Genomic DNA, 15,780 nt, shown 5'->3' on the forward strand with positions numbered 1-15,780 from the left:
TTCGAAAATGCTACTTTATTTTGACATCCATTATTTCTTATATGTCGTCAATCAAATGGGTGTTGTCATAAAATTTCCTAAAAAGTATCCAATCTCTATTGATCTATATGAATCGATGCATATAGTAGTAAAAAATTGCACACTGCAGATAAATCCTTTAGCAGGACATTCGTTTGTTAATAGAAAAAGATTCAATTAATCTATATCGAACTTAACCAACCTCTTCGTATTAAAGTCGTCTTTCTTTCAACAGCCTCGTTACCAAGCACTAGTAGGTGGGAGCGAACCATTGCAAAGCTATTTACATAAACGTTTACCTGAAAACCTTAACAGTGAGGTAGCTTTGAAGACGGTCGGAGATGTTTCTCAATGCGTTCAATGGTTGAGTTCGACATTTTTAAACGTTAGAGCAGCTAAGGATCCAAAAAGGTAAAAATAACAAACTACAATTTAAAAGAAACACTCTTATTATTAAGCTAATTACAAGTTTTGATCCTTTTTATCAGCCCTATATCACTATTTCCGAGAACTGACTGAGGTTACTATTGGTAATAAGGTAAATGTGAAATATTAAAAAATGGTAAAATGTTTACTATTTACTTCCACGGTAAAGGAATAACATCGTGTAATAAAAATCAAAAACCCGCAAAAATATAATTTGCGTAATTACTGGTGGTGAGACCTCTTGTGAGTCAGCGCGGGTAGGTACCACCACCCTGCCTATTTCTGCCGTGAAGCAGTAATGCGTTTCGGTTTGAAGGGTGGGGCAGCCGTTGTAACTATACTTATGACTTTAGAACTTATATCTCAAGGTAGGTGGCGCATTTACGTCGTAGATGTCTATGGACTCCAGTAACTACTTAACACCAGGTGGGCTGTGAGCTCGTCCACCCATCTAAGCAATAAAAAATAAAAATAAATCGGAATCAACACGATCGTTATTTAAGGCAATTTCTCGATGGCTAATTCTGGTCACTCGGTTATGTCTATGAAGGTACTTATTATTAGCAAAACGAGAAAGAAACAAATGAAAAAACAGAAACATTAACGTCTAGTAAGCTCTCCTTGATTTCACATGGGCATTGAAAATATATAAAGTATATAGCTATATAACTATAAATACCAGGTGTCCCGTCAGATCGTCCACCCATATAAGCAATAAAAAAAAGGTTGCATAGTTAATCAGTAAAATAATTCTGAGTTAATAGAATCTCCACAACCATTCGACAGGTACCTCGGTTTACCACCGACGGCTTCACAGCATTTGATTTCTAAGAAAATTGAAGGTGAGCCTCTACTCAAATGCCCTAACCTACTTTTGACACGTTTTGTTTTATTTCGTTGTATAGTTAACGTGTTATTGTCTCGTATGGTTTACGCGTGCTCAAAGGAATTCAGTGATTCGGATATTCCACTTTATGGATTGTTAAGAGTTAAGTATCTAATTTAAAAAAATATCGATTACTTTGGTTGTACTATGATATTGGCTTCTACACATGCATTTAGAAACACGAATATAAATATATATAATTTGATAAATATAAAAAAAGGTAATAAAACTGACAAATTCATAACAATTTTTTACGTGTGCTACGTGTGGTGGCTATTGTATATTAAATCACGATTAATTGAAGTTATTGATTTGGTATGCGTGGCGTTCAATTGTTTGTTCGCAGTAATAAAAAATATTAGTTTTATTTTTGTTGCATAGATAGGTGATTAAGCTCAGGGCGCACCTGGTGTTAAATGATTACCGCAGCCCATAAATACCACAAGGTGATTGCCGTCGCTCACCTCGACATAGGTATAAGGTCGAATTCCCAGTTGTATTGGAATCCCACACCCTATAAACCGAAACACATAACTGCCTCGCGGTAGACATAGGCAGGATGGTGATACTTACTCCTATACGCCCTACAACCAGTTACCCTATAGTAATATTAAACATCTGAAAGTCATCTTGATGAATGGATTTGGATGAGATTTCGCACAGATGTACTTTATAAACTGGATTAACACATAGGATAATTGTATTATGGTAATCATCCCTTGGCACTACGGAAAATGACACTATTCGTCCCGCAACAGTATGCGCGGGCGGGAGTGCGCCGTCGCCGCCACTTATTCGCGGCGTTGGCGGGGCTGAGAACCCGTAGAGCTAGGAACTGTCCAACGGCCAAGGCAATTGCGCTGTTAAACGAATTTCTGTCCGAAATCCAGGATTCTGACGTGTTTGCTGATGGTTGCGGAATACTTTTTTCCAAAATAATGTTGTTTTTAGCATCATAATAGTATTTAATAATTTTAATAATGTTTTTTGTGTTAACGAGTCAGGCGTTTTGGTGCAAACTGTAAGCCTGACTTTGTATTGAATTGAATAAATAAATAAATAAATAAAACACATAATTCCGGCAGAGCCGGGTATAGCTCCTGTAATAACTACGACAGTGTTTGCTGATTTGTGATTTTACGTACCAACGTATCTAAAAATCGATTAGTGTCTTATGTGCCAGAGAGTGACAGAATCAACATTTTATTCAAGGGAAAACGTATTCTGTTTCATTCTTAATAACTTACAAATTTAGCGCGCGTAAATCTGCGAGACTTCGACATCGAATTTCACAAACTTTTCCAAACTCAACGTTTCCAGAGCTATGTGTAAAAGCTATGAATGGTTTGGCCACGTCTGGCCTCATAACGATGGATGAAGCGAGTTGCATTGAGTCAACGGAAGCGGGTCGACTCATGTCGATCTATTATCTAGATTTGGAGACTATGAGACATATAATGAAGGTATGTGAATGTAGGTGCTAATGTCGTATAGTGTCTGATTACATTGGTGCATTATTAGAAATAAAAATTTATTTGAATATTCGTTCGTTATGATGAAATGTTAATGACAATTTTTTTATAAGGTAAATGATTGGGAACTATGTATATAATAAAAATATATTCACACATTCATTGCGAGTACTCGCAAATCACCTGTTACATGTTAATCGTTCTTTGTCAGAAACCTTTCCTAAATTGTAAGGTTTCAAGTCAACAGAAAAAGCTTAAACCCACAGAATACGAACTTATTCAAAACTTATGTTGGACAGTAGTATTATGTTTTCTCAATTTTTTGTGTGTTTTTTTATTTCTCTCATTGATCTGACAGACACTATTGTCAAAATTTAACCTAAAATATTCCAGCTACTTTCTGGCTCTTTGTCACACAGTACATTGTCTAAACAACTTTGTTGGTTTTATAAAATTATTAACTTTTTACCGAAGTTAGGTTTTTTCTAGTGGTATGATGTATTGTATGCATATTTTTGCCGCAAAACAACTATGAGTTCCAATAATGCGTCCCAAGGCACATGGTAGCATTCACGTTGTCTATAGGTTCCGGTAACCAGTTAAATTACGGGAGGCCACAAGCTTGATTGTCCATTCTAGATTAATCTAGATTAACATGAATGAAAAAAAACCCATAGACATTGTCTATAGGATCCGGTAACCAGTTAAATTACGGTAGGCCGCAGGCTTGCTTATCCATTCTAGATTAATCTACTATAATATGAATAAAAAAAACCCATAGACACCTAATTTTTTTTTTGAGTTCGCGTCATGTCACTTGTATGAATTCGTGTATTCTATGTTATAAGACTCCATAATAAAAGGAATCCTTACACTATTTTCCCTCAAGATCGATGGCACTGAAACTCTAGAACGCTTACTAACGATAGTTTGCGAGAGCCACGAATTATCCGACATGCATTTAAGAGTGGACGAGCGCCGTTGCTTGAACTCTTTGAATAGAAACAACGCGGCGCCCACTATACGCTTCCCCATGAAGGGCAGGATCACGACCAGGCAGATGAAACTCAATTGGTATGCATTCAACTTTCGAAGTAGGTAGTTGCGAATCTTGGATTCTCTCAGTTACCGTGATTTAGTTAAACGAAGAAGCGAGGAGCATATATGTACCACTGTCTTTTTATCTATTTATATTAAATAGTAGAATTGAAAGGGGGATCATTAAATTTTTTTTAACACATCTACAGAAGTGCTGACCAATTTTCATATAGTTCTATGGAACACAAATGTTAATAATGCTACGTTCATTATCCGTAAGGGTTCTTTCTTTCTTGGAAAGCCGACATTGCAAAAAAAGGAAACTTTTGTATTATTCTATTTTAGATGTTACATAATAAATAGTATTATTAATATACTAAAATAGCTCTGTCAATTTGCTAAGATTTCACGCCTAAGCAACTGTATCGATTTAAAAACAAAATTCATATATAAATAGCTTATACCTACCCGGGTAAAGAATAATAATGCCGGCTAGTTTTTATACCACTGCTCTGGGTACGGCTCCGCCCACGCGATATAAAGCGTAGTCCACGCGGGTGAAGCTACAAGCAAAAAGCTAATAACAAAACATCATCAGGAAACTGTGAACTTCCTTCACATAGAATTTTCACACAGTAATAGAATTTACGTTTTCTAAGTCATTTATTTTGTAATAAAGTAGACGTGTTTGTATTAATAGTGATATACCAACATGACAAAATAATCGCGTCTGCTTTCTCAAATTCTATTAAGATGTAAGACAACCTTGAATGAATTACTATGAGTTTAAATGTAGCTAAAACTTATCATAATTCACTGTACACTTTCGATGGATTTTAACGCAGCATCATCCAAGCTATACTTGGTTGCCTACCAATACCGGATCCCTCTTTGAATCAGGAAGCCATGAAAATAATGAGGATCGCAGACAGAGTTTGTAAATGTGAGTAATTTTATTTGAATTTATTATTAGACAATATAAATACAATTTCTAATACATATGCTTAATATCAGTTCGATTAGGCCTTAAAGGGTGATTTTAAACGCCACTTTTAAGAAGAATGGGCAACAAACTCTAAGCTATGTTGACTGTAACCAGTGCTTGTCCAATAATGGAAATTCGACAATAATTACTGACACCACAAGATTTATATTTATTTCATGTATTTTATTTTATTTCATTATCACCTTTGTTTTGTAATCGACCGTTTTAAAGAATAATTCTTTGTAAAAAAATAAATTGTAATTATAAAGTTCGACCACATCAAACAAAAAATAAATAGAAAATCGTTTGACCGGTTATTCGGTACACCGACGGTCAGAATATGGTTGTGATGTAGTTGTGATAGACATATGAAGATAGATTTATATATATGCGAACTTATCTTGAGATTTACGTTACCGCGATTCAAGATTATCTGTCATAGTATATCTTCTATTCTATGGACATCTACTACAAACTTAATGGTATCATGATTTGCAAATAAAATGCCCACTTTACTTACCCAATAGAGTTGGTGTGAGTTAGAAATAGGTAGTAAAATTGTCAGCCAAATCAATTTACTTACATAATGAAACGTTCCATTAAAAATTCTATACTATAGTTTTCAAAGTAAGTGACAATTTTCACGTTGTGATATGTGATAATCACTTAACACTAGGCAAGCCGCTCTTTTTTCGTGATGCATTAAAAAATAATTTAAAAAAAAACTTGTAATTACAGGTTTAGTGGCATACGCAACTCAACCAGAATTAATTTCAAGGAACCTGCGTTTTTACTCTGCCATATTGAACTCTTTGATCTTAGCTAAATGCGTAACGGCTCACATGTGGGAGAACTCGACGTTTGTCAGTAGACAGTTGAAAGGAATCGGTCCCACGTTTAGCACTCTGTTGGCTACTGCGGGAAAAAATAATTTTATGCTTTTAGAAGAAAGCCATCCGAGGGACTTGGAAAGGGTAAGTTAGTTAGTAGTTTACTGGTGGTAAGACTTCTTGTGAGTCCGCACGGGTAGGTACCACCGCCCTGCCTATTTCTACCGTGAAGCAGTAGTGCGTTTCGGTTTGAAGGGCACTGCCTTTGTAAAGCCTAAAATACTGCGGTCCTAGAACTTATATTTCAAGGTTGTTGGCGCATTTACGTTGTAGATGTCTATGGGCTCCAGTCACCACTTAACACCAAATGAGCTGTGAGCTCGTCCATCCATCCAAGCAATAAAAAAAATTAATGATATAAACGGAAGGTTAGAAGAGTAGCGTTTGAGTTGGTAGCACTGGTCTTCGTCTCTCTAAAGCAAATAAAACATTCGATCCGATCCGGTTTTATTGGTGAAATAGTCGTTATACAGCTGAGACACATTGCAGTCGATGATCCTGGGTAACAACTTGACTGGAGATGGGCAGTGAATTCCTAAACACAATCGGTGCAATAAAAAACACGAATCCGGCCCACAGACACAGCCCACTGAGTTTCTCGCCGGATCTTCTCAGTGGGGCGCGTTTCCGATCCGGTGGTAGATTCTGCGAAGCACGGCTTTTGCTAGGGCCAGTGTTAGCAACGTCGTGAGGCTTGAGCCCCGTGAGCTCACCTACTAGTTAAGGTTACGCTGAAATAGCCTCTCAAGTTTAGGTAGGAAAAAAGAAAAAAAACGAATCCGAACAAAAGCGATTTTATAGGGAAAAGGTGATCCCAATCTAAGTTCGAGGTGTGCAGAACGAAGTATTAGGTTACACGAATATATACCTACTTATCAAAACGAAAAATATGTCTGCAGTTCACACACGGTAGAAGTGGAACCTTCAGAAATAATCACCGAACTCATTCTCTTAAGCCCTAAAGATTACCTAAAAACCCGAAAGGTTATCTTTGTCTCTCATAAGATCGTTTTTCGTTTGTTCCATCGAGTTTCAAATAACAATGGTACTAAAAAAGTTTTCAATAATTCAAGAACTGTTTTGTGCAATAGTTTGTTTCTAGCTTTTCATTAAACCTTGGGCGAGGTCTATGTCCAGTGGTGAATGTCTGTACGCTGATGATGCAATATCGTTTCCCACCACTAGTCTCTAGTAGTACCTACTACTAATTTCTTGCTTCTTTATCATATTTTTCCTCACATCTTCTACTGGATCCTCTATTTCCCTTCTTGAGTACTGGCGATAGAGCTAGTCAGAAAACCTCACGGGTTAGTCTTTTTTGTTTACACCAAGAATTATTCATGCGCTCAGTGTTAAGAGCAGAATGAGGGGCACATGCCCATTTAGCATCGGTGAAATCATGAATTCTTCTAACATGGCCGTTAAGCATTGGTTAAATCGCGAACTCTTCAATTTAAAGCGTTTGAAAATTGTTTCTTATCAACAGATAATGAACAAAGGTCCGCCGGCTGGTAACGTTATTCGCAAACAAGTCAGTTTACTACCTAAATATCAGATAACAGCAACTCCTGTCGACAGTCGAACGCTGACAATCAAATTAATATTGTTAAACCAATCTTATTTATCGGAGAATCTAGAAAATTTGACTGCGGGCGAATCACACAAAAGTTATATTTTAGTTGGCGATTCCCAAAATTATTTGTTACACATCAGTTCTTTCAAGTTAGTTTAGTCGTTATTTTAATTTAGATATTTAGTTACAAAGTAAAAATGAACCTAGTCAAATTATTGAAGTACTGCGTATCGTTTTTCTGAGATTTGAACCGGAACGACAGCTAATATAAAAGGACAACGCTGTATGTATTATAGATATATATCTAAACAAAAGTGGTGTTTACTATACTGAGACGTAGATTAGAAAACATGAAATAGGTGTTTAAGAAATTACGATTCAGATTTTCAGGGCGATGATTAAGACGACTCAATAATATTCTGAAATAAAAACTGCATTTTTAAAACGGTCCGTTATAATCCTGAAATTCATGATTTGCAAAGGACTCGTCTATTTGTTGTGTAATTCTCTGACAGACTTATGAAACCCTTTGTGTGCATGTCCTAATAATTGTCGAAATAATTTTGTATGCTATCATGTCTATAGTAATTACTAAAATAGCTTTATATGTAATTCTTAATAATTGCTGAAAATACATTATAGTCTTATAAGTCTATACAATATTATATACTCATACTTTAATGACTAAAAGTGTATTATATTCCGAACTTTGTTCGTCCATAAAACCTTACGTTCCATATTAATTTATATAATAACATGTCTATGCAATTACATGCAGAGATAAAGATTTGATAAGTGTGTACGATGGAAGCATCACGTACGAAATTACCCGGAAACACAGCTTCGAACATAAAATCTTTGCTCATTGCATCAGCTCCAATTTTGGTATGTTGAAATTTATTAATTACATACATTTTGTCTTGTTCGTCAACTTTCTATTTCCTAGAGTGCAAAAGAGTCGTTCAGTTGGTTGGGTTCCGAAATTCGTATCCTTGGGCCCGCGGTCCGCAGTCGCAGACCAGTCCCACGGACCCCACGCGCCCATTAGGTGCGGGGTTGAATGAATACAGTAAACGCAACATCAAACCGTTTATTCATTAAAACTAATTTTATTGATTGAATTATACAGCGTGTATACCTTCCATAATCTCTTGTTACAGTTGGTATTGATGATCATTGTGAGCATGTCTTTAATGACTTGAATACACCTTGTACCAATGCTAACTTAACTACGTCTGGTACAGAAATAAATAAACAAACAATGAAACAAGCCACTATAACGGATACCTTCAAATATCGAAAGAGAAAGAATAATAATGACATAACAGAACCGAAGGAAAAGAAAAAACGTGACTATGCTATTGTAGAAAAATTTAATTCTCGTAAAGAGTCGTTTGGTGTCACTTCTAGAGAACTTAAAAACGATTTCAATAAGAGTGTACTCGTTTCGAATAAAATATTACAAGAATTTACTCAGTCAAAAAACACAGACAGTCCTAATCCAAAATTTGAAAATAAAGGTTCAATAGAAGATGGGTCGGCAAAAATAAATCAAATAAAATTCAATACTGCAGCTCAAGACATTGACGGAGATGACTTTATGTCAGATCAATACAACGACGTTAATAATATAAATATCTTGCTGAATAAAATCGAAAATGAAATGTCCAATAGAGAGGTAAAACACAATAACTCGAAAGAAATGTATACCACAAATCTTGTAACTAAAAAAGTTGAAAAACCAAACACACTAACTAGTGTTTTAAGATATAAAACACCAGTCAGCCGAGCTAGGAAGCCACCAATATCTAATTATAACTTTATAGATTTGCTCCAAAAAAATGTAGGTTTGAGTGACACTGAAGAAGAAAATTCTTCGAAAACGGATACTGGCTTTTCAGAAGCTATCAAGTACGGTTTGTCCAAGTATTTGAAGGACACTCGTCAAGAGGCAGATGTCCTAAAACTAGGCCTTACAGAACTATTAGAACAAAAAGAATTATCGGAAATGGAGGCTGATGGTTACAGTCAAAGATCAGCTGCTACAAATCGAGATGAAGATGTTTTGATGTCTAATAATCACAGAATTTTGTCTGAAAATTCAAACAACCTTCAAATCAACAACAAACACGAAGAAACGCACGAAAACACTGAAAAATGTGCTGCATTAGAATCTTATCCATGTGTCTCGGGAAACAAACCCTTGGCAAATAGATTGGCTGATAATTTCAACGATCTTAGTCTTGACAGTCATCAATTTGAAGAATTTAATACCCGTGAAGGTGAAGTTACAAACAAAAATAATGAACAAAAACAAAAACTGACTTTAGATGAGATGAAAAGAAATCTAGAAAATTTCGAAGAAATCATTACACCTCCATTACATGCGAACATCGTTAATAGTTATGACAATATCGGAAACGATTATTCAAAAAATGCTGATCGTAGTGCTAACGAAGGTCAATGTTCTAATGAACTAACTACTGACAGAATAATGAACAAAGGTAGTGAATCTGAAAACGACGATACTTGGAAAACAAATAACAGATTTAGTACTAACGAAGAATCTATAAAAAGCTATTCTTATACGGCTACAAAAGTTGATGTATGTAGTAAAAACATGCCGGACTACTGCGTTCGAGTTATTAGGAAACTGAAGGTAGATTTGGACATAACTGAAATAGTGGCCAAAAAAACGACGGATTGGAAAAATGAAAAAGCATTGACAAATTTCAGTTCGAATTCAAATTTAGATGTGGTGAATTCACATTCTTCGGAATTAAAAATGAATGTAATGGAGAAGAAAAAACAGTCTTCTCTAGATACAGAAACAAACCAAGACACCTACAATTTTTTTTCAAACGGTGATAATATTGATAAATCTTCGCACAGAAATGAAATTAGATGCAACAATTTAGATAGATATAAAGCAGAAAATAAATTAGCATTGAACGTAACAAGTGGCGTGAAAAGTAACGAACAATGTTCGATGGATTCCTGTGATTCGACTAATTATAATGAAATTGACTGCGATCCAATATCGAATCGTAAAATAGAATCTATCAAGGAAAGCTCCACGAAACAAAACATGAAAATTGCCAAAGTACTCCGGAAATACAGCCAAATATTAAGGTAAGTCTTAAAATACTATAGATCTTTATCGGCTTAATGGTTAATTCGATACTGGGGTTTCAGCCAAAGGGAAAGAAAAGAAGATATTCAAGATCAATATGTTTCAAACGTGACAGAAGTAAGCAAATTCAGAAAAGGATATCCAAAATCTGAACGACCATTCAGGATTACCGAGATAGATAATGTAAACATTCCTATCCCTGATTCATTGATAGTGGCTGACACGAGTAGCAAAGAAACACCGTATACTTATTCCCGGTTGTTGAACCAAAAAAACGATAATTCCGATATGCCATATAAAAATGAGAATTTGATAAATGTTGTTGAAGATAAAGACGTTATCAAACGCCGTTGTGAATTAAATGTACCAGATTTAATACTAAATGAAGTCGAACAAGTCAATGAAGAGTATTATATCCCTAGTTTAAATTTCCAAAATGAACCTAATAATTACAATATAGACCAATCTATGTTTGACCCAAAAACCTTATTACTGCAATGTAATGAAAACATCGAAGTTGACCCGATTATACCACCACCACAGGAATTCTCAGATTACGTCTCAAATTATTCTCCAGTTTTAGATTCTGAATGTAACACGGAACCGAAATTTCAAAGTCAGTATTCGAGTAATAATACTAGAAACGAAAATACCGAAACAGCATTTTTTGATACAGATGACATTAATTTAACTCCTGATAATTTAGAAACGACATCTATCAATACTTACGATTCGGTTAGCCCATTATCTTTTGAAATGAATTCTGTTCAGCCTTTCTCAGTAATGGATCAAGAAACATTTCGATTATCGAATCAATCTGTAAGTGCTAAACGTATATTAGAACAGTTTAAAATAGACCGAAAAGATAAAATGAAAATGAACCATTAATCTGGCTTCCTATTCTGTTAGTCATTTATTATTAAGTGCAATTATTGTACCAATAATTATTATTAACGTTACTTAACGACGCTATCTATTATTAAGATTACTACACTACCTTGTATTTATTAAGATTTGGTGCATTTTAGTTAATATAGGTATTATTTCCAAAAAAAATATCTCGAGTTTGTCGAATTGTTGCACATATACTGTGTATATTAGTAAAAATGTAAGAAGAAATACATTTTAATAAAAAGCTCAGAATTTTATGTATTAACAAACAAGATTGTATGTACTTTTGTCGATTATTTTCAAGACTAGATTTCTTTACTGTATCCTAGTGAACCGCAGATTGTTCATCACTATTTAATCCTACCCCCAATTCAATAAACAGCGAATAAAATAAAATAAAAAAAGATTGAGGTTGTTTCTAATTAACCTTTTCTGAGTAAACGTAGATATGTTGAATTTATAGATTGAGTGACAGTATAAGCTCGGTGTAAAATAGTACATTGTGCACCGCGGGAGAAAAGTTGGACATTTCCTCCAGCGTGTTTGCCACCCTCGACTTCGGCTCGGGTGGCAATTTTACACGCGGGAGGAAATGTCCAACTTTTCTCCCGCGGTGCACATACTATTTTTTCTCCTACCAGGCCGAAAGATCGTGGAGTATCGAGCCGGGGTCCCGGGACGAAGCCCCGGTGGGGTCTAGGGGCGAAGCCCTGGCCCGGGGTACTCATAAAAAAAACAATTTAACTGTTTTAATTTTTAAATAAACTGCTACTAATTGAATAAGAACTGTCTGATGAACTCATCTTTGTTTAATACTTCACTATTAAATTTTGTTACCTTTTGTTTATTTCACTTTTACACTAAACATAATATTGCAAATCACCCGAGCACAACAATGGCGGAGAGCTTTAGGTGCGTGAGAGCAGACGTAGACACTAACGCGCATGCGCACTTGTACCCAGGGAGAAAAAGTTACACTTTCTTCCCTGTACAGCGGGAGGAAAAGTTACGCTTTCTTCCCTGTACAGCGGGACGAAAACGGAACTTTCGACGTAGGTAGGAGAAAAAAGAGGATATTTTCGTAACAGTTGAGCGATGTCGTTATTTATTTGTTTTCGCGTCATTTAATTTTCTGACGATGTTCTGCTTAAGACTGATAATGGTATAATTTCGCACTAATTCCAATATTATTTTCGCTGTGGAAGCAGTCCTTTTTTATTGCATTATTTAGTGGTCGAGCTCATGGCCCACAGCAAGCAGATAGCAGGTAAGCAAAGTTTACTGGAGCCTCTTAACATCACCACGCAATTAAATAACGGTGATCCCACACTTCAAACAGGAAAGCATTAAGTACTAGTCTTAGGCGCTATTCCAGCTTCGCGCGGATGGATAGGTGAGCTCACGGACTTAACCTGAGAGAACACCAACCCTAGTAACAGCAGTCGCAACATCTACCACCGGATCGGAATCGCGACCCACTGAGCAGATCCGTCGACAAACTCAGTGGACTGTTAGTGCACGCTGACCTGTGCTCGAGGAACCTAAAAGTACAGAGCGGGTCCGGGGGATCCGACAAGTTTTTTTTTTCCTACTTAAGCTGATAGCCTTGAGGCTATTTCAGCGGAACCTTAACTAGTAGGTCAGCTCACGGGGCTCAAACCTGACGAAGTTGCTAACACGAACCATAGCAAGAGTCGTGCTTCGCAGAATCTACCACCGGATCGAAAACGCGACCCACTGAGAAGATCCGGCGAGAAACTGAGTGGGCTGTGTCTGAGGGTTAATTTACTCGTCGAGCCCTTCGTCGCAAGCGACGGGTTCGACGCGAACGGTGACCGGTGCTTGTAGTACCTAAAAGCAGCGTTAGTGGATCGGGAGGATCCGAAATGACGTGTTTGCGGCGACGTCGACTGCTTTCCATTCTATCCGCAGGATCGGGAATGTAGTTACCAGCGGCCACGATGAGAGGGTTCTCGTGTCGTGCCGCTTAATCGAAGTGGCGCATCGACGCAGAATGCATATACTTACTGATGGACTCTAGGTCCAGGTCGTCATGGAGGTCGATCTTCCTGACGAACCACGGGGCTCCGACGGCTATCCTGCAAAAACGGGATTGAATAATTTGGAATGATTTTGAGTGCGGGCCGCGTGAGCTAACACTACACTTGCATAGGTCATGACGGGGCGTATGCAAGTTATGTAGAGTGTCACCTTATTTCTAAGGGACATTTTACTTCGCCTGCCCGACAAGATATGTATACGAATCATGAATCGTACAGGGCACGCGCGCATTTACATCAGCACTTTTACATCGCTTTACTCAAATCGTAGTATAAAGCGCCAGTACACGTTCAGCACGTCGTTCATATACAGCGGTACTCACCACATCAACATACATAGATAGAATTAGTTACTTGTTAGCGAAGTATGTAATAAACGGATATTCTTTGACTATCAGTGATTTCTTCCTATCTAAATCTCAAGTTGTGTACGCCACATTCAGTAGCGCATACAATATGTTCCGTTTGACGGCGGCTGTGCGTTGCCCCGTAGCCTGGGTCGGAAATGTTATTAGCGGCGGCAGCGACAAGAGAAAATTATCATGTCGCGCCGCTTTGTCGAAATAGAGCGCGTTAGCGCTGTAGTATCTTTTTGAACATGGAGAAGTTCCTCGTCTAGATGTTCATTCTTAAATGAACAAGACCGATTTAAGGCGAGCGCGTTTATTATATTTATTAAACACTACGTGGATGACGTTCTTGTATTGTGGGGTTCGGCCCACCTGATGTTAAGCGGATACTGAAGCCGTGACTCAGACAACTCATATTTCGGATGTTTTGTGATAGGACTTCAGTCGTACATATGTTGGAAGCAGTTTAACCCTTAATCAAACACGGAACTTTTTGTGAGATAAATTAAAAGTAAGGTTGGTTTTTAAGTAAAATAGGTCCGTAGATTCCAAAAATCTTAGTGGAATTTCGAAAAAGTGGAGGGAAGGGGGTGTTTTTCGGTGGGAAATTATTTCCCCTTATTCGTATTCGCAAACACAAAAATCGCCAAATGGGAAAATAGTTCCCGTTATCCGTTACCACTTAAGATTGTTTTGGAGTATTTTTTAGACTAGTTAGTACCTCGGATTTGCCACAGATTTTTGTAAATATTTTTTTTTTAGACAATAAAAAACAATAATTATTCAGAAATATTTCATTACTTACTAAGCTTTACAAAGATACAATTAATAATAAGTACTCTTATACGTATAACATATATACTATGTTTGGATGAGATCTTTGTCCAGCAGTGGGACAATAATAGGAAAGAAAAAAACACAAAATAGGTTAGATAAATTACTGAGAAGGAGCAGCGTGAAAAGATTTAAAGCATATTTTGGCACACAGGGCTACTTGACACGTTGAACACTGTATATTGGTCCTCTTTTCTATTTTTTTCGTGCTACAAAACCTGCATCTCTTATAAGTTTGTATTACGTCCGGCATGTGAATACCCACATTCATCAGACGGATTTCATCCGGCACTCCGAAAACTCCACCTTTTTTGTTTTTATAAACGACACTTTGGATGTTTTCTTTTCTGGTGGTGTAGCTATTGATCAGTGAACGTGCTAAACGCAACCTGAATTCGCGATGTCCATGCAGCGTTGGTATATGTGTATGATTGTAGGTGATATACGCATTTATTATTGAGGCGTCAAAAAAGAAAAACAAAAGTCTCATCCAGTACTTCCTTGACTTTCTGTCTGAGCATCTGGTTGGTCTAGGTGTACAGAAGGAGAATGGATACTATTTTCGTAACAAGGATCGTCTTCTTCATCGCATTCGGACAAATCTGAAAGATCCGCTAAATTTTCTATGCATATTTCGAGTTCTTTCTTTGAGAGTGGTCTTTTATTTATTTTTTCCATTTTGAAATAGCTGAAAATCATAAAAAATCATATATAATAACAAAATAAAAAAACCAAAACCTACAAAGTGATTCCCATTGGACAGATAAACATTTTATATATATAGTTTGAATTTTTTCATGTCAGTAACAGACAAGGGGAAATAAATTCCCACATTTTAAATAGTATATTTTTCCGTCAAATTATAACGTTATCAATGTTATTTTACAGCCAAAACCTTGAAAAATGAGTCTAGTTTAAGTTGACAATAAGTTCATGTACTTACCAGATTTTTTTCTTAACAATTTCCAAAAAAATAACGTTGCACTCCGACCACTTTCAAAAAAACGGGCAATTTTTGACTTTGACATTAGCTCACGGCGACTTAAACTAACCGTCACTAAAGTGCTGCCAAACAAAAAAAAAAGAATTACATCCGAGATTTATTTTGTTAAGACTGGTATTGGTCAATGTTGCTGTTTATGAAAAAAGAAAGATTTTTGGAGGTGGGAAAATACTTCCCGTTATTTGATTAAGGGTTAAAGAGATCAATATTTTTCGCGCTTT

General features: G+C 36.5%; 1 protein-coding gene and 1 long non-coding RNA gene across 2 annotated transcripts in view; one reads left to right on the forward strand and one right to left on the reverse strand.

The window, feature by feature from the left end:
• Positions 1-11,472, forward strand: part of LOC149502497 (uncharacterized) — a 37,272-nt gene extending 25,800 nt beyond the window's left edge. The window contains exons 13-22 of the mRNA XM_089729061.1: positions 254-429; positions 1,231-1,286; positions 2,651-2,793; positions 3,692-3,876; positions 4,686-4,783; positions 5,564-5,799; positions 7,202-7,437; positions 8,067-8,173; positions 8,449-10,420; positions 10,484-11,472. Coding sequence (XP_089585187.1) covers positions 254-429; positions 1,231-1,286; positions 2,651-2,793; positions 3,692-3,876; positions 4,686-4,783; positions 5,564-5,799; positions 7,202-7,437; positions 8,067-8,173; positions 8,449-10,420; positions 10,484-11,309 — 4,035 coding nt within the window. The 3' untranslated portion in view covers positions 11,310-11,472. The remainder of the gene's footprint in view (positions 1-253; positions 430-1,230; positions 1,287-2,650; positions 2,794-3,691; positions 3,877-4,685; positions 4,784-5,563; positions 5,800-7,201; positions 7,438-8,066; positions 8,174-8,448; positions 10,421-10,483) is intronic.
• A 3,029-nt stretch (positions 11,473-14,501) lies between these two features.
• LOC149502500 (uncharacterized) lies at positions 14,502-15,633 on the reverse strand. Its single transcript, XR_016323395.1, has 2 exons — positions 15,500-15,633; positions 14,502-15,244 (listed from the first exon to the last, which is right to left on the reverse strand). It is a non-coding gene; the product is annotated as an uncharacterized LOC149502500 (long non-coding RNA).
• Positions 15,634-15,780: the final 147 nt, after the last annotated feature.

Source organism: Bombyx mandarina, chromosome 08 (genome assembly GCF_030267445.1).
Source record: "Bombyx mandarina strain Sakado chromosome 08, ASM3026744v2".
NCBI lineage: Eukaryota > Metazoa > Arthropoda > Insecta > Lepidoptera > Bombycidae > Bombyx > Bombyx mandarina.